This window comes from Anomaloglossus baeobatrachus, chromosome 8 (genome assembly GCF_048569485.1).
Source record: "Anomaloglossus baeobatrachus isolate aAnoBae1 chromosome 8, aAnoBae1.hap1, whole genome shotgun sequence".
Classification (NCBI taxonomy): Eukaryota; Metazoa; Chordata; class Amphibia; order Anura; family Aromobatidae; genus Anomaloglossus; species Anomaloglossus baeobatrachus.
In genome coordinates this window covers 217166992-217191544 of record NC_134360.1, presented here as the reverse complement: position 1 = coordinate 217191544, position 24553 = coordinate 217166992, and the positions used below count along the sequence as shown (strand labels likewise).

At 45.1% G+C, this 24553-nt stretch overlaps 1 protein-coding gene across 1 annotated transcript in view; it reads left to right on the top strand.

Annotated features, from left to right (window-relative positions):
- The window catches only part of SLC6A9 (solute carrier family 6 member 9), a 131471-nt gene that overhangs the window by 23883 nt on the left and 83035 nt on the right, over positions 1–24553 (top strand). The window contains exon 2 of the mRNA XM_075320196.1: positions 4656–4777. Coding sequence (XP_075176311.1) covers positions 4748–4777 — 30 coding nt within the window. The 5' untranslated portion in view covers positions 4656–4747. The remainder of the gene's footprint in view (positions 1–4655; positions 4778–24553) is intronic.

Genomic DNA, 24553 nt, shown 5'->3' with positions numbered 1-24553 from the left:
TTTTATAGCTGGAATCCGCCTGAAAAACAAAAACCCGCTGTGTACTCTTTTAGGCTGTAAAAATCACTTCAGAGAAAAAAAACAACAAAAACTCTTTCAAAAACTCCTGAAGAGGCAAAACCACTGCGAAAACGATGGTATGACCACCGGCTTTTATCTGAAGCAGCTTTGGTCCAAAAACCTCTGGGTGAGCCAGGGTCTTAAAGACGACATACACTTTAGATATGTTCACACTGATTTTTTTTGTTTTAGTTTTTTGTTTGATCCTGTCCAAACTCTTTCTAAAACTCTTGGAAAACTACTGCAATTTATTTTGATGGGAAATCAACATTGCTGTTCATGGAAAGAGGGTTTTTTTAGCTTGAAGAAGTTTTCAAAAATGCCTGGTGAAAAAAAAACATATGCCTATCACTTCTTAAAGCAGATCTCGAAGGAAATTTCTACAAACTAAGGCTGTGTGCGCACGTTGCGTTTTTTCATGCGTTTCTGCAGCATTTTCAACTGCAGCATTTTAATGCCAAAATGCATGCGTTTTGTTTTCCAAGCAAAGTCTATGGGAAATAGGTATATTTTGTGCGCACTATGCATTCAAAAAAGCTGCGTTTTTTGTGACAAAATTTTGTCAAAATCTCTGCGTTTGAAAAAGCAACATGTCAATTCTTTTGAGCGTTTTGGCAGCGTTTTTCTAACATTGAAGTCAGTGAGAAATATCAAAACGCATCCTAAATTCAAATCATTGCGTTTTACTTGCATTTTTAATGCGATCTGCATGTATATTTGTCAACCAAAACACATCCGTTTTTGGCTGGTAGAGAGCTCAAGGGCTTCCCCGATTACATCACATCCTCAACTAACGTAGAGTTCCATTTTGCAAAGACATTTTCTAAGAGATTCTACCTATTCAACAAAATGTAATGAATGTTTGGTAGCATGAAATGACATCAGTAGATGTTTGTTTTTTTTAATTTTTATTTTTTGTTTAATTTCTGGAAGCTTTATTCTCTCATGACAATGTATTGGAAATGCAACTACCAAAAAGCAAGAAAAACCCATGTGAAAAGCAATCAAAACGCACCTAAAACGCAATGAAAACTTACTCAAAACGCATGTGTTTTTCAACTATTTTTGTGGTCAAAACCAAATTTGACATTGTCAAATTCTGCCAGAGGATGCGTTTATTTCTGCAAGGTACAGAACGCAACGTGCGCACATGCTCTTAGGCTACATGTGCACGCTGCGTTTTTTTGTCGCATTTTTTACGCGTTTTTTGGTGCAGTTTTGTTATCAGAACTTTCTGACATCTGGCTTCCCAGCAAAGTCTATGAGAAGTCAGATTTGCAATGTGCACCTTGCAGATTATTTGTCAGTGTTTTTTTGTCAAAAGTTTGTGACAAAAAAGATGCAGCATGTTCATTCTTCTAGCGTTTTTGTCAACATTTGTCACAAAAACGCAGCAAAAACGCATGCTGTCAAAAACGCACCTACATTACAAGCGGTTTTTTGGGGGTTTTTTTACATTTCCAGGCTCTCTCTGACAACGTGCAGTTTTGGTTGCATTTTGGGTGCAGTTTTGGTTTCAGTTTGTGAGCACAAAAAGCTGCAGCGTGCGCATGTAGCCTATGCTTCATTCACATCTCCATGTTGCACATATGTGTTGTATCTGTTTCTTTCAGAGATGCCACACGTATGCATCATAATCTATGGTACTGTTCACATGTTGGTGTTTTTCTGGTATCACAGATGACAATGCACAAGTCTATGGGTCGGTGACATCCAGCGCACGGAGGGCAGCAGTGTACAATGTTAATCTATTTAATGATCCATCCATGAAAACCACTAATGACTGATGGTAAAAACAGACACGGACCATACAATGATGACCCTGGTCCAGACACTGATGACTCTGGTCCAGAAATTGATGACTCCGGTCCACACACTGATGACCCAGGTCCAGACACTGATGACCCCAGTCCAGACCTGGATGACCCCGGTACAGACACAGATGACTCCGGTCCGATGTTTTTATATATGTGTTTACACATTGGCCTAGGAACTATCTAATCTAAATTCTGCAAAGAATGCTTCAGGGGAAAAAAAACTCCTCCAAAACATCCAAATTTATTTAAAAAAAAAAGCTTCAGGTAAAGAAAAACTCCTTAAAAATGTAACCACCCCTCCTAAACGAAAAGAATTTCCAGTAGTTGTTTCTGCTTAAAAAAGTGTGTTTGTTAAACCCTTCCAAAAGCTCTGTGTGCACATTGCCTAAGGGCTCGCGTACACAACGTCCTAGTTGCCGGCGAACCCGCTGTGGTTTTCAAGCAGGAGACTCTTCAGCTAAATCCCGGCTGTGTTACTCCGGAAGCGTTTCATGCGTCGTCTTTTTTATAAGGCAGCTTAGCCGCTGATATGATCTTTGGAAGAACGGTCAGGTCACTTAATTTAACTGTCTTTACAAACGTGTTGGGGGGGACGCATTGACAAGACTGGATATATGCACAGCAATTGTCTTCTCCATTGCAGTTGATATTTTCATTTTTAGGCTGGTTAGGCTGGCTTCACACATCAGTTTTTTGGCATCAGGCACAATCTGGCGAAAAAACTGATGCGACGGATCCAGCGAAAAAACGGATCAGTTGCATCAGTTTTTTCCATCAGTTTTTTCAGTTTTTTGACACATCCGGTGTGATACTAAGCATGCTCAGATCAAAAAACGGATCCGGCAGCTGGATCCATTTTTTGCCGCATTACACCGGATCCGGCATCCATAGGCTTCCATTGTAAAACATGCCGTACGGTGCCGGATCACTTCAACGTTTCATCCGGCTGCTGGACAAGTACATTTTGCCGAATTCTGGCAAAAAACGGATGAAACGCAAGGCCATCCGGCACATTCCGGCGCTAATGAAAGTCTATGGGGGAAAAAACGGATCCGGTGGCAACAGACGCCGGATCCGTTTTTTCATGTTTTTGCCGGATTGTGCCTGATGTCAAAAAACTGATGTGTGAAAGCAGCCTTACGGAGTGTGTGTGGACATACCCTAATAATATGAGACAATCAGTCCCCCACCTCCAACACACAAGGGGACAGAACCTCCATATTTTTAGTTTCAGAGGACAAGACAATATATTTTGTTTGTTTTTGGATTTGAAGGGCCATGAAAAGGTTATTGTATAATAAAAGCTTCTGCTACTTTTGTGTTTTGTCCACTCCGTTTCCATCCAGACCCAGTGGTGCTCACACGGCTGATGGTCTCTATTGTATCAGCGTAGACAATGCTGGGTGAACTCCTAGGTAATAGCTCGTACCTAGTCTGATACTTTGTGCCAAATCTTCATGACTTGAAAGAGATTTGTGCCGCTTTCTGTTTAGCTTGCAGAGCGTTGTCCAAACTGATACATTGTAACCAAGCGCGGTGAGCAGGATGTCATCAAGAATTCTATTCACAAACAGGAAACACAGATTTTTAAAACTGCAAAGAACTGAAACAAAGTTGTGACTTAATTTACGTGGGACTGTCACTTGTAGATATTTTGGTGTGCGTGGACACTTTTGTGGCTTTCTGTGAATTGACCCTCATGTTGTGGGGGACTTCTGTAATTGTGATATGTAACAGAGAGTAGTAGGATGAGGGTTTCCAGGCCGCGCCAATGACAACCAACGTTGAGCTGTTAGATTAATGTTGCTTTTATTCCAATTACAGGTCTACGCGTTTCGGAAGGCACCCCTTCCTTCTTCAGGACCAAATGGCAAGAAATTTCTTCACTACTAATAACAATCCATCTGTGGCTCCGGCTATATATAGGGAGCTCACTTAACAACCTTGATCTGGATGTCATATGTCGATGTGGTGTTCTAGGCAAGGTTGTGGTACTTCACATATCCTCACCTTATATATATAGATAGAGGTGTATATATATATATATATAGATATATATACATAGATATACTTTTTTCTTGACATATACGAACATAACAGAAATAAAAAAAGAGTCTTCACACACAGATTGCATTTTCATACATATGTTGAAAAATTTTTTATTTATGGTTCACCTTCCTTTTCCTTTGGATAGAAAAAAATGGTTACAAGTGATTTAGTCATGAAACTTAAGAAAATTAATATACTACGTCATTGTATTGTTTTAATGTATGGATTCCCGCCGTTTTTTTCTAAAAGTGGGTGGATCATGACGTCATCAGTGGGGTATATAGTGCTGTAAGGATTCCTTGTACAGCAGATTTGATGGTTTCTTGCCATTTGGTCCTGAAGAAGGAAGGGGTGCCTTCCGAAACGCGTAGACCTGTAATTGGAATAAAAGCAACATTAATCTAACAGCTCAACGTTGGTTGTCATTGGCGCGGCCTGGAAACCCTCATCCTACTACTCTCTGTTATCTGCCAAACTGAGGGACCGCTGCCGTGACTTTGGAATTATCTACACATATGCTGTTATAGGAGTTGTGACTGTCACAACCCCTATAGGTGAGTAGTACCTTACCTCTCTCTCTCCCCCAATGCTACTTGGGTAAGACCCTATTGCGCTTCTTTTTTCCACAGTTTATTTGTAATTGTGATATGGTAAGAGAAGGAGTTTGTGACTCGCTATCCCGTATTGATGTCTTTCCTCATAGTAAATCCTCTCTTTGGTTTCTTTCAGCTCAGAGAATTACGTGAGTGAAAACAGACGGCTGCGACCTTCACGAGCGCAAACTAACCGCCGAGGACTCGGGTCAATCTTCTCCAAAAAACATGGCAGAAAAGTGTGGTGACGGCATGTTGGTAAGATCGAGTGCTGTGCTTGACACCATCTATCATCCAATCATACACATGGCGGTGACATATTCTGCAGCGCTGTACACGTATCTCGTACGGGGGGTCATATCGCTTTAGATTACTCTGTCCTTAGCTGCAGTATTTTTGACGTTGGATACGTGTCAAGTGCAGATTTCACGTTTTTCCACAGTAGGAGATCTGTCATGTGCGCTGCAAGTCTGTGATTGTGTGCAGTGAGTGTCACCCCATATTCTGTTCATGAGCGGTGGTGTGTGCTGCAGTCTGTGATTGTGTGCGTCACCCCGTATTTTATCCAGGGGCGCAGGTGTGCGCTACAGTCTTTTGACGTTTGTGCTTACAAATAATGCCCTGCGGTCACCCTGTGTGTGAGGTTTCTTCGCCCGTAATAATATATATTTGGATTTCTCACCCATAGTAATATATATATTTTTGGATTCTTAGCCTGTACTAATATATATTTTTTGGATTCCTCGTCCATAGTAATATATATTTTTGGATTCCTCGCCCATAGTAATATATATTTTTGGATTCTTCGCTCGTAGTAATATATATTTTTGGATTCTTCGCCGGGAATAATATATATTTTTGGTTTCCTTGCCCGTAGTAAGATAAATTTCTTGATTCCTCGCCCATAGTAAGATATATTTTTGCATTCCTCGCCCGTAGTAATATACTGTATATATTTGGGTTCCTCACCCATAGTAATATATATTTTTGGACTCCTCGCCCGTAGTAATATATATTTTTGGATTCCTCACCCGTAGTAATATATATTTTTGGATTCCTCGCCCGTAATAATACGGTATATATTTTTTGATTCCTCGCCTGTAGTAATTTATATTTTTGGATTCCTCGCCTGTAGTGATATATATTTTTGGATTCCTCACCCGTAGTAATATATATTTTTAGATCCCTCGCCCGTAGTAATATATATTTGGATAGTAAGTAGAGCAGGGGGATTTGCTCAGTTCCCTCCTTATCACTGGTAGCAGATGACCGTTCCTAATTCACAGAACGCGGTGATAAGTCAGACATGTCCCCACCCTGGGCGCACACACGAGCTGCTGACATCACACAACTTTCACTTATAGCCATTCATGGATGTGACAATTCCAGGCGCCAGGGATGACTCGGCCGATAGTCTCTATCTCCATCTTGCAGGTGTCACCTTGCGCTCATGGACATGTCTGAAGTTTAGGACGTTTCCTGTCAATGCTGATTGGTGTCCCAGGCTAAATGCTCAATGATGGAATAATAATAGGATTATTAATCCTTCCTGTTCTATTAAAAAGACCCCAATGAGATTGATGGGAACCCCCACAGTGCAGAAGGTGAGGGGCAGGTAGGGCAGACGTCTCTGTAGATGGATCACTGGTAATCTAATAGATCAGTGATCTGTATGGGCGGGGATGTAGCTACGTTGGACTGAGCGAGGCTGATATTTCAGGTGATTATATCAAGGAGTCCTATGTAGTCACATTGATATGACCATGTATTTAGTTACAAGGCAGGGGAACAAAATATATCTGCTTCAAATGGAGAAAATCCCAGAAAGGATTCGGATATGGAGCACACAGAGAGCCCCAATAATAAAAAGCATAAACAACAGCTGTGCACGTCCCGGAGCGCAACTACCAGTATTACACATCCCAGTGACACATTGTGCGCAGGCATCAGACGCTCCGACGGTTTATAGCCCACAATTATCGGGGTATAGTGTAAATGTCCACAAAATGAATCACTGATATTCTGCGGTGACGTGTATAAATCCTGGAGATGGAAAATTCACTGAAGTCTGGAATAACTGCTGGAAACTTCTCCTTTATGATTGTGATATGAGCACGACAAGGAGGCAGCGCAGAGCGAAGGCACATCCATCTCTTCTTAAGATAGGACTCCGGATAACATCATGCAGCCCGATGGCGCCCTCTCCCCGCCCCTGGACCCTTCCCTCGCCTCGACAATGGACCAGTCCCTCGCCCCGACAATGGACCAGTCCCTCGCCCCGACAATGGACCAGTCCCTCGCCCCGTCAATGGACCAGTCCCTCGCCCCGTCAATGGACCAGTCCCTCGCCCCGTCAATGGACCAGTCCCTCGCCCCGTCAATGGACCAGTCCCTCGCCCCGTCAATGGACCAGTCCCTCGCCCTGTCCCTAGACCAGTCCCTCCCCGTACCTGGACCAGTCATCCAGAGATGAATAAACCAATCTATGGCTATAAAATTGGAAGAATTTCTCAAGCGGGTACAACAGGACTCTGTCCTGGAACCTGTGTTGTTCAACATCTTTATCAATTATATAGATGAAGGAATTGAGGGTAAACTGATTACATTTTCTGATGACACAAAGCTAGGATAACTAATACTAGAAAAAGAGAGAGGAGATTCAGAAAGATCTAAACAATCTGTAACAGTGGGCAGCAACTAATAGAATGTTTTATAACAGGGAGAAATGCAAAGTCCTACATCTGGGCAAGAAAAATGAAAATTACATCTACAGAATGGGACGATTAAGGTTAAGCAGCAGCACGTGTGAAAAAGACGGGTTTACTAATAGATCACAGACTGCACAGGATTGACCAGTGTGATGCAGCAGCAAAAAAGGCAAATGCAATTCTGGGATGTAATAACAGAAGCACAGAGTCCAGATCACATGAAGTTATTACCCCCCTTTACTCCTCCGTGGTCAGACCTCATCTGGAATACTGGGTCCAGTTCTGGGCACCACATAAAAAAAAAGACCTCAACAAACTGGAGCAAGTTCAGAGAAAAGCAACAGTGTGGTGACCGGTCTGCAAATCATGTGCAACAGGATGGGAATATTTAGCTTATAAAAAAGAGTGAGAGGAGACTTAATAGCTGTCTACAAATATCTCAAAGACTGTCACACTATAGAGGGATCAGTCCTATTCTCATTTGCACAAGGAAACATGAGAAGCAGTGGGTTGAAACTGATGAAAGGAAGTCTGTCTCCATATTTGGTGACTATAAGCTGCGGCAACCACCGGTGGGCTCTTATATACAGCATTCTAAAATACTGTATATAAGAGCCCAGGCCGCTGTATAGAACATAAAAATCACTTTATAGTACTTACCTAAACGGTCGGTTCGGTGCAGACTGGTTGGATGGTGTCTCCGTTCTCAGAATGTGTTGCCTCCTCTTTCGGCCATCTTTGTCCTCCTTCTTCTGAAGCCTGGGTGCATGACGCGTACTCTGTCATTCACACAGGCCGGCATTGAGGTCCTGCGCAGGCGCATTTTGATCTGCCTTGAGCCCTCAGCTGTCTGCTTTACTGTGGCTGGTTATCAAAACTAAAGGGGATTCCAAGACATTTTTAAAAATAATTTAAATAAATAATTAAAAAACCAGCATGTATAGCAGTCTGCAACAAATCAGAGACCTGACACAGAGGGCGGGCGGGGGACGCAGTGAATATTCATATAGTTTGACTGCTGCCTTATCTTTGGGGAAACACGGTTTGTATAACTGTCCTGTACTTACCCCCATTTTTCTTACTTTTGAAGACCTCAGTTATTACTTTAAACATTCTACAGCCATTTTTCAGAACAGAAGTTCTGGTCCCCATTGACTTTATATGGAGTTCGTTATCCGGGGTCAAGTCCAATTCCCAAACCAAACTTTTTTTTAACCCCTTCCCAACCTTGGACATATGTCCTGATGATTGTGGGGGCACAGGCGTTTGTTCCCCAGAATTGCTGCCAAGAGCTTGGCTTATATGACAGCCGAATCCCAGCTCTCACAGTCAGGGACGGTCCCCACTCTATTCCTGGCTGTTTAACCCCTTAAATGCCGCATTTGATATTGATCACGGCATTTAAGTTATTGGGAGATCACTGCACCTGCGACGAGATCACAAGGGCCAAATCATTGCCATAGTGACCTGAGGTCATCATGACGACCACTGGGTCACCAACCTATGGGAAGCCTCAGGGATCATGCCAGGAGGAAAATACAGAAGCTTCTGTCAGAGTAAAGGGGGCTTTACACGCAGCAACATCGCTAGAGATGTCGCTCGTGAAAGCACCCGCCCCCGTCATTTGTGTGTCACAGGCAAATCGCTGCCCGTGGCGCACAATATCGCTAGTCCCCGTCACATACACCTGCCTAACGACGTTGTTCTGGCCGGCGAACTGCCTCTTTTCTAAGGGAGCGGTTCGTGCGGCATCACAGCAACGTCACATGGAAGCCGCCCAATTGAAGCGGAGGGGAGGAGAGCAGCCGCAGGAAAGTGACGCCCACCTCGTAGCCGGAGGACGCAGGTACGGTGTTGTTCGTCGTTCCTGGGGTGTCACACGTAGCAATGTGTGCTGCCTCAGGAATGATGAACAACCTGCGTCCAGCACCATCAACGATATTTGGGATTTGAACGACGTGTCAATGATCAACGATTAGGTGAGTATTTGTGATCGTTAGCGGTCGTTCGTACGTGTCACACGCAACGACGTCACTAACGAGGACGGATGTGCGTCACGAATTCCGTGACACTCTACGACATCTCGTTAGCGATGTTGTTGCGTGTAATGGGGCCTTAAGGGTATGTGCGCACGTTGTGTTCTGCCGTGACAAATATTCTGCAGCGTTTTGTCACTGCATGTACGTTTCAAAACGTAGCCAAAACGCTGCGTTTTGGATGCATTGTGAATGCAGAATGGTGCAGAATTCATGCGTTCTGGTCTGGATGCTTGCTCTACTATAGACAGTGGGAAAAGCATCCAAAACGCACAAAAGACGTGACATGCTTAGAACGCATCAATTTTGTCAAAAATTTGGCATCCAAAACGCTGCGTTTTAAAACGCAACGTGTGCATGGAATTTGCTTAATTCTCATAGACTTTGCTGGGGAAGCAGAACGCATGCGTTTACGCTGCAGTTTAAAAAGGTTTATATGGTGCAAAACATAAAAAAACTAAAATGTGGCATCGCTGTAATCGCACTGAGCCGAGGAATAAAACGGTCATCACTTTTACAGCACGGGGAATGATGTAAATAACATAAACCATTCCTGAATTGCTGTTACTTCTTGATTCTATTAAAAACAGGAAAACACAGAGTAGAGTGCAAAATAGTATATAAACTTTATTAGACAGACATGATAGGTGGAGATTAAAACAGATTAATGACAGGTTAGGGTGGCACGATCGCTCAAGTTAATAATACAAGGGATGTTCACAACTGAAAGCCATCTGACATATACATCATTGTACAAACAGGTAAAGTGCCGTAGTGCACACATATAATGCACACATATAATGCACACATATAATGCACACATATAATGCACACATTAAATGCACACAAGTGATATGTATAGTGAGGAAGTCCGTTAATAGGAACATCCTAAGATGCAAAATAGGAAATTGGGAAGCAGGCATGAGTGATAATCTGCCGCTGATTGATCCAATGCTACATACCCATAGCCAGCTGCGGGGCAGACACGTACCCCCCGGAGTGAGGGGATCAAAATTTTGAGGCTAAAGTAACATTTTTGTGTAAAAAAGTAGAGTTTTCATGTTTTCCTTCCACATTGCTTTGGCTCCTGTGAAGCCGCTGAAGGGTTAATAATCTTGGATGTGGTGTTGAGCAGTGTGAGAGGCGCAGTGTTTACAATGGGGTCACTATTGGGTATTTTCTGTCCCCTCGGCCTCTCAGTCACTTCACATGTGATGTGGCCCCTAAAAAAATGGTTTTGTAAATTTTGTTGGAAAAATTAAAATTGTCTCTCCAGGACAGGAGACAAACTCTAGCGCAGCGCCACCTATTGGAAGTAGCGATCCTAAGGGCGGCTTTGCACACTACGACATCGCAGGTGCGATGTCGGTGGGGTCAAATCGAAAGTGACGCACATCCGGCGTCACTTGCGATGTCGTAGTGTGTAAATCCTAGATGATACGATTAACGAGTGCAAAAGCATTGTTATCGTATCATCGGTGCAGGCCCCGACATTTCCATAATGCCGATGCTGCGACAGGTACGATGTTGTTCCTCGCTCCTGTGGCAGCACACATCGCTGTGTATGAAGCCGCAGGAGCGAGGAACATCTCCTTACCTGCCGCCGGCCACAATGCGGAAGGAAGGAGGTGGGCGGGATGTTTACATCCTGCTCATCTCCGCCCCTCCGCCGCTATTGGCCGCCTGCCGTGTGACGTCGCTATGACGCCGCACGACCCGCCCCCTTAGGAAGGAGGCGGGTCGCCGGCCAGAGCGACGGTCGCAGGGCAGGTGAGTGCATGTGAAGCTGGCGTAGCGATAATTTTCGCTACGCCAGCTATCACAAGACATCGTACCTGCGACGGGGGCGGGGACTATCGCGTGCGACATCGCAGCATCGGCTTGCGATGTCGCAACGTTCAAAGTCCGCCTAAAAGTTAAATGTGGATTTTTAACAATCCTTTACATATAACTTAGGATATATAAGCCAGATCAGAATCCCAATTTGCAGACACGGTGTTTCGGGGTGCTTGCCCCTCGTCAGTGCAAAGTATGGGGTGTCTGATCTGGCTCATGAGAAGCTTTGTGGTGACCACGGGGGAACACTATTCTCCTTATGGAGACTTTGCAAGCCAGTCTAGTCTAGCTGCCAGTAAGGGGCCTTATAGCTGCCATGCCCCTCTGCAAAATATTCAAATTGTCTCTCCAAGACAGGAGACAAACTCTAGCGCAGCGCCACCTATTGGAAGTAGCGATCCTAAAAGTTAAATGTGGATTTTTAACAATCCTTTACATATAACTTAGGATATATATGCCAGATCAGAATCCCAATTTGCAGACACGGTGCTTGCCCCTCGTCAGTGCAAAGTATGGGGTGTCTGATCTGGCTCATGAGAATCTTTGTGGGGGCCACGGGGAACACTATTCTCCTTATGGAGACTTTGCAAGCCAGTCTAGTCTAGCTGCCAGTTGGAAAAATTAGAAATTTATGCTGACCTCTCTGACCCTTGTAACTTCCTAACAAAAAAGATGATGTTTTATAAATGTGAAGTGACGAGCGGGGGATGGGATTATCTGTGACACTCGCTGTGGATGAATGGCAGAAACATTCTAAATTTTCCAAAATTTTCACAAATAAATGCGAATATCGTCCGAAATTTACCACGATCATAAAGTCCAGTATGTCACGAAAAAAAAACAATGTCAGAATAATGGGATCCGGTGACGTTCCAGAGTCACCGCCTCGTAATGTGACAACGGAGTGGGGATGAAGAGGTTAAAGTCCGGCCGAATGTCCACAAGTCCGCTCATCTCTACCGGCAACACTTGTGGTCCCCATAATCACGGGGTGCACAATGGTCGCCAGGTGGGATGACGCTATGTTGAAAATGTGTATATGCAGTGATAATGCTCAGCGGCTGTTGTCAAAGGATTAATAGAATGCTAGTAATGCAGTGAAGACTGACACAAGAGCCAGTGGGGAAGGCAGTGCAGAAAGCTGGCTGACAAATAACAGAAGCAATGGGACAGAATAATGGAGGAATGATGTACTCACCCAGCGCCATGGCTTCCCTCAGCACAGAAAGGACACCACATCAGTCACTACACTGCTGAGGTAAAGTGAAAGCTGCCCTCTGATTGGGTAAAATCAAAGCTGTGCACTCAGTGACAGGGAAGTTGAGCTCTGATTGGTGACATGGAAGCCGAGCTCTGCTTGGTGACATGGAAGCTGAGCTCTGATTGGTCGGCCTTCTCCTGTCCTGTTTAAGACAAAAGACTGTCCATGTGAATATGAAGGAGTACCATGACCGAACCCTACCATTTATAGCAAGCTGTCAGATGGCTTCAGAGGACAGTCAGGAGGAGGACGATTCCCTAGCTTATCTTATGGAAGCCGCGAGATCCCCATCCACTGTGGAACAGGTTCCTCTGAGAGATCACCTGGATTCCTTACAGAAAAACCAAATGCTGGGAGAGTTCCATCAGAGACAGGCTGCTTTCTCAGCCTGACCAGGTAACCGTAACCGCAGTAACCCAATATCATGTGGACACTCAGGACATCCGTCCCATACAGCAGGCTTCTTACCGGGTATAATGATTGCGGACCCCCGCTGTGCAGATATTGGAGGGGGGGTCAGGTATAATGATTGCGGACCCCCATTGTGCAGATATCGGAGGGAGGGGGGGTAAGGTAAAATTATTGCGGACCCATACTGTACATATATCGGAGGGAGGAGGGTCAGGTATAATGTTTGAGGACCCCTGCTGTACATAGAGGGAGGGGGGTTAGGTATAATGATTGCGGACCCCCGCTGTACAGATATTGGAGGAAGAGGGAGCAGGTATTATGATTGAGGACCCCCGCTGAGCAGATATCGGAGGGAGGGGGGGTCAGGTATAATGATTGCGAACCCCCCGCTGCACATAGAGGGAGGGGGGTCAGGTATAATGATTGCGGACCCATGCTGTACATAGAAGAAGGAGGGGTCAAATATAATTATTGCGGACCCCCACTGTGCAGATGTCAGGCCTCGGTTCCCTCATTGCAGCTGTAAAAGTTTCAGATTCATTTTCTTGACGTATGCACTAATGTTTGTCACCACTGAGCGGCCGACCTTGCCCCTGACCTCCGGCTCCTCCTGGGTGGAGGCGAGCACTAAGCACAGATGTTCCTGGGAAGATGAGAGGCTGTTCCCCATGGAGAAGGGATATTGTTCAGCCGATGCTGGAACTTTCCAGAACAGCGAGGTGCCGCCCAGCTTTCCAAACCTGGGAAGTGAGTCCAGACGTGCCGGAGCCTAGGGCCGTGTAGATTGGTGTTCCACAGTCTGGGAAAGCCGACTCCTGCCCGGTGAGGGCTATAGTGGGGGCAGCCATGGTGCTGGCATATAAGTGAGTAGACACTGTGTGTGTATAATTAAGATGGTGGGTTGGGTGGTATGGGGGTACTCATGTCTGGGTGCAGCAGGTACATGTGCCACCAGCTGCCCCTGCAGACTCCATGTACCCTCACAATGGCCGGGGCAGCCGCTCCCAGATAGTCCCATGATGTCACAGGAGATGAATGGAGGTTTCTGTGCTGTGTAGTGTGCTCAGAACATAGCTTGTGTATATACCCTGTTTATATAGCATGTGTGTATATTGTGACAATGTATGTGACAGAGCAGGGGGGACACCAGACCGATGAACAATCCAACAAATTTTATTGAGGCAGGGAGCATAGAACATCCAATATCAATATTGTTCTTTAGAGTCCACAATGAGTCCTCAAAGTTCCGGGGGCTCCACCCGGCAATCCGACGCCAGAAAACACGTAGAAGTAATCCTTGGAAGAAGTCAATGGATCCAAGAGATGAGGGACACAACCCAATCCCACGTGCCAGCTTCCATAAATCCACGCACGGGCGCCAGGGTCTTGCCTCAGCGAAGATCCCTCTGCTTGAACCTCAGCACACACTCAACTCAACTGACTGATCCGCCAAGAGTGTGTTCTCCAGTGCCTGTGGGTGCACCCCTGGAGGGGAAAAGTTCACACCCACTTTTGAGTATGTGGCTATCTATGCAGAAGTCTCCAGAAGCTCATGGCTCCATTGTCTTGTCAGGCTTGTCTATTGGAGTCACCCCAAGCTGAGAAGAACAAAACAGCAAAGCAACCTACATGACCCTATATGACATAGAGTACATTAATACAGGCCGGGGGGAGGAGGGACACACTGCCACATATATAGCCTGTGTGTATATAGCCTGTGTGTATATAGCCTTTGTATATACCCTGTATGCGTGTGTGTATAACCTGTGTGTATATAGCCTTTGTATATACCCTGCGTGTATATAGTCTGTGTGTGTATATAGTCTGTGTGTGTGTATATAGCCTGTGCAATGGTAATCGCGGGTGCTGATAGCTGCCATGATACCCTGAGGTCGTCTGATGACCCGAGCGTACGGTGGCTTGGAAGTACCTGCTATGAGCAGAGTCTAACAGGCTCAGTCAGGGAGTCACCGCCAGGTCTCATGTGCTGTTGTACACGAGTCCTGCAATGTATGAAGACCAGTGATTAGAGTAAAAAATATTCATGATCCCAAAGGGAATAATTGGAAAAATTAAAAAGTTAAAACGAAAAACAAAGAAATGTTCACATAAGGTATCGGCGCATCCGGAACGACCCGGTGTATAAAAATGTCACGTGACTTATTCCGTACAGCGGATACCATAAAGAACAATAAACAACAGGAAAAATGGCATTTCTTCATCACATACACAAAAAAAGTGAATAAAAAGCGATAATAAAGTCATATGTAAATAAAAATTGTAGAAACTAAACTGCCAAACTGTCCTGCAAAAAACAAGCCCTAATATGGCCCATTCGGAAAAAATAAAGTTCCAGCTCTTAGAATCTGGCGATGCAAAAAAACAAATTTTTTGTAAAATAGAGATTTTAGTGATAAAGTTGGGTATCGCTGAACTGCTCCGACCCGAGGAATAAACCTGATCACTTTCCAGTGAACCGCGCATAAAATATGTGTGAATTACTGGTTTTTGTTCATTCTTCATCTGAATAAAAAACAATCAAAAATTGTTATTGTCAAAATGGTCCCAAAAAATCTCCAACTTGTCGTGCAAAAACAAAGCCCCAGCGCTCCTCACCAAAAAATAGAGGTTACAGCTCTCACAATATTGTGACGGAAAAACTATTTACAGTATTATAAAAAAGAACTTTAAAAAACTATATAAATCTGTAATCGCACCAACACATCAACACACAATCGCAGAATAAATCCGTCTTATCACTAATACTGCACAGTGAACCGTGCAAAAATAACTATTCCTGTACCACTATGTACTTCTTCATTCTATCTCCTAAAATTCGGAATAAGGCTTGGCGGCCATTTATCCTGCGTTCTCCACTGAGTTTTGCGTCGGGTTTTCCCTGTAAACAACTCACAGAGGGAGAGCTCGCACAGGCCACGGAGAGGGAAGCTCGCACAGGCCACTGAGGGGGGAGCTCGCACAGGCCACTGATGGGGGAGCTCACACAGGCCACTGAGGGAGGAGCTCACACAGGCCATGGAGAGGGGAGCTCGCACAGGCCACGAAAGGGGGGACCTCGCAAGGCCACGAAAGGGGGTAGCTCGCAAGGCCACGAAAGGGGGGAGCTCGCACAGGCCACGAAAGGGGGAAGCTCGCACAGGCCACGAAAGGGGGGGAGCTCGCACAGGCCACGAAAGGGGGAAGCTCCACAGGCTACAGAGGGGGAAGCTCGCACAGGTCACAGGGGGAGCTCACACAGACCACTGGGGATGCTAGCACAGGCCACGGAAGGGGGAGCTGGCACAGGCCACGGAGGGGGGAAGCTCCCACAGGCCACGGAGGGGCTACCTCGCACAGGCCACAGAGGGGGGGAGCTCGCACAGGCCACGCACGGAGGGGGGAGCTCGCACAGGCCACGGAGGGGGGAGCTCACACAGGCCACGGAGGGGGGAGCTTGCACAGGCCACGGAGGGGGGAGCTCGCACAGGCCATGGAGGGGGGTAACGGGCACAGGCAACGGAGGGGGAGCGCATTACTTTTTGTTTTCTATGAAACTATTGTCCCTGCTGATTCCAGGTCTTTCTGTGGCCTCCACAGGCGTCCTCAGCTCTTGCACCGCTCTTCTGATAAGGCTATGTTCCCATGATCAGTGTTTATAGAGGTTTTGACGCTGCAGAGTTTCTGTTTCTTGGTTTACTTGTGGTTTGTTTTTTTGTCCCACTGTATCCTTGTGCTGCGTTTTTATCGAGTTTTTGATGCTGCGTTGTTTTCCTGTTTGCTGTGTCATGCTTTACATACAGCTGTTTTGTTTTTTAGACTTCTGGTAGTGACATTCTTAGCTGCGTATCACATGCAGTTTTTATATTTCCATCTCAAAAATGCACTAAAACTCATGTGCATTTATCTGCGGATTTTCCGCATCTAGTGGGAAATTCTGCACAGAAAACTCATAGCCCAAAGATAAATTGACCAGGTGCAGGTGAGTTTACGCAGCGCAAACGAGAAGCTCAGTGGGCAGGAGATTTCTATTAATCCCATCCACTTTGCTAAGGCTATGTTCACACACTGTATCTTTTACTGTGTTTTTGGTGGATTTCTGAGGTCACATCTGCTCCCTAAATGCATGCATTTCCTTCCCCAGGAAAGTCTATGAGATTTCTATTTTGCGGTCCGCACAGTGCATCTTTTTTTGGCTGTGTTTTTGAAGATGCAGCATGTCAATTCTTTTTGCATTTTTACCAGCGCTTTTGAGCCCTTCCAGTCAATTGATTTTACCAATGCATGGGTAAAAACACGTCAAAAACACGGTAAAATCCATGCATTTTTTGGATGCGTGTTTGCCACAGGTACGTTTTTGGGGCCAAAAACGCTGCATCTTTGTGGTCACAAAAAGATGCAGTTTGTGAACATAGCCTTAAAACGCTGTGTTTCTTACACAGTGAAAATACGCAGCTTCAAAAACACGAGTAAAAACTCTACCTTAATTCTAGTCACTCTTCTGTCTGAAATCTTGCAGGGAGCACCTAAGCGTGGCCACCGGTTTATGGTGAAATTGTTCTTTCCAGTTACGGTTTATAAGGCCCCAGCAGTGCTCACTAGAACCTTCAGTAGTTTAGAAATTCTTCTGTAAGCAATGCCTTCAGAATGTTTTCCAAAAATAAGGTTGTGAAGGTCTTGAGACAGCTCACTGGTTTTACCCCTCCTGAGATGTTTCTTGTGTGGCACTGTGGTAATGAGACTTCTTTTTCTCCGCCATCAATTGAACCAGTTGATATTATTTGTCACTAAGTGGCAGGATTACTTTCTGATTACTGACAGATTTCAGCTGGTGTCAGGACTTTCCAGGTCTTTTTACTCCTCTCTCTTCATGTGTTCAATACTTTTTCTCTGTGTCATTTCTCAATATTACACATAATTTATGGACATCTGATTTCTTTACCTGTGTGGATTGAATGGGTTGTTACCGATATCTGGTGAGAAATTCAGGTCAATAGTATCTTTTAGAAATATATTTACTTAGAAAATTGGTGACATGTTCAATACTTATTTTACCCACTGTATATATAACTATTTATATACTGGATGTAGCAGGAGTGAAGACAGACAGAACAGGGCTCTTGTGGGCCCTTTGTAGTCCAATATCTCATCATCATACCCATTTCTACCGGCTTTGGAGGCACCAATAGGCTCCCTTATCTACTGGGCTCCAGCTTCTACCACTACATTCCCTAGAGCGGTATCTGTATCCCTATATAAAACTACCTACTGTGGATATTAAAAGTCTACACACATCTATTAAAATGCCAGGGTTTAATCCTGTCAATAATCCTAGCACGAATAATGATGTCAGAACTTTTTACCCCTTTACTGTCTCCCATAATCTGTACAAATCCACTAAACTGAAATAATTTTGGATATAAATAGAAATAACTAAAATAATGTTGCATAAACCTGCACACCCTTACAATAATACTTTGGGTATATCCTCTGTGAATTTCTGACTCATTCAATCTTTTTGGGTCGGGGTCTATCACCTTGGTCAGATTGTGGGGGTCTCCTCTGTACAGCACCCTCTGCAGGTCACCACAGATCTCCCCTCAGCTGCTGCAGAACCTTCATCTTCTTCTGTTGCTGATTTGGAGGTCGAGGTACTGAGAGGTGAAATTGAAGTCAGCTTTATAGCAGAATCCGGAAAGTACTGAATTGAAAATAACTGATATTTGTTCTGTCCATAATCCCCTCCTCTTTGACTAAAGCTACAATTTCTGCTGCCAAAAACCAGAGCACAATGATGCCCCCACCAGGGCTCACTGTGGGGAGGGGGATCTTCTGGGGACGTGCAGTGTGCCCCCACCAGGCCTCACTGTGGGCAGGCGGATCTTCTGGGGACGCGCAGTGTGCCCCCACCAGGTCTCACCGTGGGGAGGGGGATCTTCTGGGGACGCGCATCTTCTGGGGATGCGCAGTGTGCCCCCACCAGGTCTCACTGTGGGGAGGAGGATCTTTTGGGGACGCGCAGTGTGCCCACACCAGGTTTTACTGTGGGGAGGGGGATCTTCTGGGGATGTGCAGTGGTGACACTGAATTATAGCTAGAAGGTTCTTCCTTGGTCTCATCACACAGAACACGTTTCCGCTTTTGGCAGACTTGATGGAGATTTGGGCAAAACCTAGCTGGGCCTGGATGTTTTACCTTGTAAGAAAAGGCTCCATCTTGTCCCCTTCCCCGCAGGCCGGACAAATTAAGAATATGGGAAAATGTGTCATATGCAGGACTAGACAAAATTCCTGCGGCTTCTTTAATGTTGCTGTCGCCTCTCTATAGATTCCAGGGCCAATTTTCTTGTCTTTCATCAATATTTGAGGGACGTCCAGTTCTAGGTAATGTCATTGTTGTGTCAAACTTGAGGGGGTTTTCCAATCCTCAAACAACGTCTTCTGAATTACTATATTTCCCCATGTAGAGTAAAGAAGCTTTATACTCGACTCTGGTGGCAGCACCTTTCCAGGGATGATGATGATGATGGGTCTCGTGGTGCTGGCGTGATGTTATGTAACCCAAGCCCTGCAGCCAATCAGCAGCTGCTTCTGTCTCACTTACTTGGAATGAAACAACTGACAGGCAAAAAAAGTGAGAACTGCTGCTCTCTTGCATCCTCCAGATGGGAGCTGCTTATTTTTTACTTCTTGATAACAGTCTTGATAGTGTTCCTGTCAGGGATCAGGTGTAACTGATGACCAGAGAAGATAGGGTAACCTATAAGACCCTAATGCTGGGGTCTCTGAGCTCACCCTAACACCCGGAGGTACCCTTGAAGGTAAGGGAGGCCTGCGCCCTCAACCTGGCCCTGACTCCTGTCCTGACCCTGATGACAAGTCCCCACCACTCAGGGGACTGACCAGGTCAGAGATCCCCCAAAACTCTTAAAACAATGAACTACAGACAGGGGGAAAAAAACATACACACCTAAAACCTACAACAGGGAACAACCAATGATATACAGAAAAGAGAAAACAAGGGAAAGGAGGTGGTGCAAAAACAAAACAACTTGCAACAAACCACAACAACAACCACATCCTCTCTGCTACCAGGCTAGCTCCTAACTGAATAGAATAACCAGCATCAAGTCCAGGAAGCAGAGGGAATAAATCCCAGCCGGAAGTTGATTAACTGCTGCTAGCTGAGCCAGTCCGCTGCTGCACCAGATAAAGAAATAACCCTGAATGTGCCTAAATAAAAAACTACGTTTAAAGTGCATGGTCCAGATGGAAGGTAAGAGCTAGCCCTGAGCCTGTCCCTATACACGTGACAGTTCTATGGTCTTGGAAATGTGTTTGTACCTGACACAGACTGATACATTTCTACACTGAGACCCTTTGCTGTGTTGTCAGCTGTCTACAGACCAGAAAATTTCAGGATAATCCTCCTAGATCAGTGACACTTTGTCTGGGGTTCAGTAGATGTATATTATGGCGGTCGAGCTCGGACACTGTGAGACCTGGGGGAAATATGATCGATTATTCTGAGCACAAACACTGTCGTTAAAATGGTGCTCTCACTTATGCAGCCACACCTTTTTTAGTATTGCTATTTTTATCCCCCCCCCAACAAAAAATAAATATATTTTTATCTCTCAATGGATTTGTATGGATTGTGGGCAGCATTAATGGAACTTTTCTTGGTAGGATTTTTTTTTACACATTTAGACTTTTAATATCCACTGTACTGTGTTATGGCAGAAAAAATTCCGGTCCTGTCAATGTAGTAGACAAAGCAGATCCTAAGATGCAGACATTAGACTCGCCGCGGGCACGTTTCGACCTAGAAGTGAAGGCTCCTTCTCTTACTTATGACCGGCGTGTGCAGATGCCCCGGCGCCCGCTCTTCCGTCTGCTTTGGATCTTAATATTTGCTCTGAATAAAGACTGCAGAATCTGTTTTATCTGCTGCAATCCTCAGCCGTCCTCTTTTTCTGCTGTTACAAGTTAACGACATCAGGTCCGCGCATATTTTTCCAGTGCGCTGCCTATTTTCTTTGTTCTACTGTGGTGTAACCCTATTTTTAAGCTTCCAAATACTGGGGTCTTCCTTTATCACGTGACCCCAAAGCAAGAAAACTGCAATAAGCAAAACAATGCTACACCACTTGAATTGTATGAAACATGTAAGAGCAATGCCTGAGCCGGGGGGCAGTGACCTCCCCAAGGACAAGTCACCAGCTATAACACGCAGGACCCTGCCCCCGGGACCTGGCAGGATGGGCGCTGATGATGGACGCCGGGGGAGGCTGTGGCAGATGGATGCTTAAGTGGCATATGGCACGGCCAGTAGACTGGAGCACCAGGGTCATTCTCTGAAGGTGAAATACAAAATGATGTGTAACTGCAGGAAAGACAGTGTGAATGTGTGTATGTGGATGATGTGAGTGATGGCAGTCACTGATGGGAGCCACGTAGAGGGTTGACGACATACGGGGACGTGATATACCAGGGGGCACCGGAACATTTACTGTATGGTATATCAGAAGGCATAAAACCATTATAGGAAGATACCGTATATCCGGATCCAGGATCCATTGTGATATATTGGGTGCACAGGATCTCTTATTATATATTGTCACATGATATAGGATAATGCAGAGGATCCCTTATATATCAGGTGGAGACACAGGATCCCTTACTATATATTGTAAAAAAAGAAAAAACGGGAGACAAGTGCACATAGGGTAATATTGTATTTTAAATTAAATAGCGCGGATGCTACTCACCTGATTGGGTTGTGGATGTCACAACTCCAATAAATGCCCACAGATTTTTCAGCGGCTGTGGTCACATCTACAGATAAAAGATCTTCCTGTGCACTTAGATTAAGGAGAAATAGGAGATCGACGTTCTAGTGGACCGCACTTCCCTGGTGCGGGGGTAATATATGGGATTGATGTCAGCTGTGCAGTGTCAGCTGGCAACCAGGCCAGGGGTTAGTAATGGAGAGGCATCTATCAGTCATCCCCATTACTAAGCCGGTTAACAAAAAAAAAAGACACACAGAAAAATTATTTCAATAAGCCCTCCCTGAAACTTTCCCTTGTTTGCCATTTTATAAAATAAGACCCATGCAGCTCTGCTGTAGTCCAGGGAATCTGTTGTAGTCCACCAAATCAGTCACAGTCCAAAAAAGAATATGCGAAAAAACCCACAAATATAGACAAAGAAATAAAACAAGACACTAAAGGGTGCTTCACACAGTGCGACATCGCTACCGATATATCGTCGGGGTCACGTCGTTAGTGACGTACATCCGGTGCCGGTAGCGACATCGCAGCGTGTGACACCAAGGGGCGATGATCAACAATCGCAAAATCGTTCAAAAATGGTGATCGTTGACACGTCGCTCCATTCCTTAATATCGCTGCTGCCACAGGTACGATGTTGTTTGTCGTTCCTGCGGCATCACACATCGCTATGTGTGACACCACAGGAACGACGAACATCTCCTTACCTGCGTCCACCGGCAATGCGGAAGTAAGGAGGTGGGCGGGATGTTACGTCCCGCTCATCTCCGCCCCTCCACTTCTATTGGCCGGCCGCTTAGTGACGCCACAGTGATGATGTCGCTATGACGCCGAATGCACCTCCCCCTTGAGGGAGGGATTGTTCGGCGGTCACAGCGACGTCGCTGACAAGGTATGGACGTGTGACGCTGCCGTAGCGATAATGTTCGCTACGGCAGCGATCACCACATGTCGCACATACGATGCGGCGGGTGCTATCGTGCTCGACATCACTAGCAATCGCTAGCGATGTCGCAGCGTGTAAAGCACCCTTTACCCTCATTCACAACTTTATTGAAAAGAAAAAAAAATCCCAGCTGATTCTACATTGTCCAGAGGAAATCCGACAAACAGTCTATAGCGCCTCGTTCTGGCACTCCTAAAAGGCAAATCCAGGTCACACTGCGCTGCAGGAGACTTGGCGCCTCTGAAGAGTGGTGACATCAGTAATGATATCACTGCTCAGGTCACTCAGGGTCACGCTACACTATGTGTAGTAATATTACTGATGCCTACGCTTTTCAGAGGCGTTGGGTCTCCCACATCGCAATGTAACCCAAAGTGACCTGGTGACCCTTAACAGTGGTATTGTTACTGATGCCAGTGCTCTTCAGAGGCGCCAGGTCTCACGCATTGCAATGTGACCCAAAGTGACCTGGTGACCCTAAATAGCGGTAACGTTACTGATCTCTACACTCTTCAAAGGCGCTGGCTCTCCTGCATCACAGTGTGACCCCGAGTTACCTGGTGACTCGGCGACCCTGAATAGCGGTAACATTACTGATCTCTATGCTCTTCAGAGGCGCCGGGTCTCCCGCATCGCTGTGTGACCTGGATTTGACTGTAAGCAAAGTCTGTGGAGTGTCAAAATGAGGTTCCATAGACTTTGTTCGGTGGAATCCCTGAACTATTTCGGATTAGCTGGGAGATTTTTTTTCTTTTGAATAAAGTGGTGAATGAGGGTGTGTCTTGTTTTATTTCTCTGTCTATGTTTGTGGGTTTTTTGTCAGATATCCTTTCTTGGACTGTGATTAATTTGGTGGACTACGGTGGAGCTGCATGGGGTTTTTTTTATAAATTGGTAAACAAGGGAAGGTTTTAGGGAGGGTTTATTGGAATTATTTGTCTTTTTTGTTTTAATACTAGGTTAGTAATGGGGGTGTCTGATAGACTCCCCTCCATTACTAACACCAGGGCTTGATGTCAGCAGTCATTGCACAGTTGACTTCAACCCCATACAGTGAAGGAAATAATTATTTAATCCCTCGCTGATTTTGCGTTTACCCACTGACAAAGCCATGAACAGTCTATAACTTTAAAGGTAGGTTAATTTTAACAGTGAAAAAATAGCCATAATAAATCCAGAAAATCACATTGTATAAATTCTATAAATTTATTTGCATTTTGCAGAGAGAAATAAGTATTTTATCCCCTACCAACCATTAAGAGTTCTAGCTCCTACAGACACTTAGACGCTCCTAATCCCCTTGTTACCTGCATTACAGACAGCTCTTAGGCTATGTGCGCACAGTGCGTTTTTCGCGGCGTTTTTGCGCGTTTTTCGGGTGCATTTTTGGCCTCAAAACTGCAGGACTTTGCTTCCCCAGCAGAGTCTATGAGTTTTCATTTTTGCTGTCCGCACACATCTGTTTTTTTACCTGCGTTTTTGAGTTAAAAAAAAAAATGGACATGTCAGTTCTTTCCTGCGTTTTTCTGCGTTTTCCGCCCATGCAATGCATTTGAAAAACGCAGCAAAACGCAGAAATCAAAAATGCAGCCAAAAACGCACCAAATCGCGGCAAAAACGCATGCGCTTTTTGATGCGTTTTTTCGACGCAGGTGCGTTTTTGTGCGTTTTTAGCTGCCAAAAACGCACAAAAACGCAGCGTCAAAAAGACCTAGCCTTACATTGTCACCTGTATAAAGACTCCTGTCCACAGATTCCTTTAATCAGTCAGACTCTAACCTTTACAAAATGGGCAATCAAAGAGCTTTCTAAGCATATCAAGGACAAGATCATAGACCTGCACAAGGCTGGAATGGGCTACAAAACCATAAGTAAGACGCCGGGTGAGAAGGAGACAACTGTTGGTGCAATAGTAAGAAAATGGAAGAAATACAAAATGAGCGTCAATTGACCGATCTGGGGCACCATGCAACATCTCACCTCGTGGGGTCTCCAGGATCATGAGGAAGGGGATAGATCAGCCTAAAACTATACGAAGAGAACTT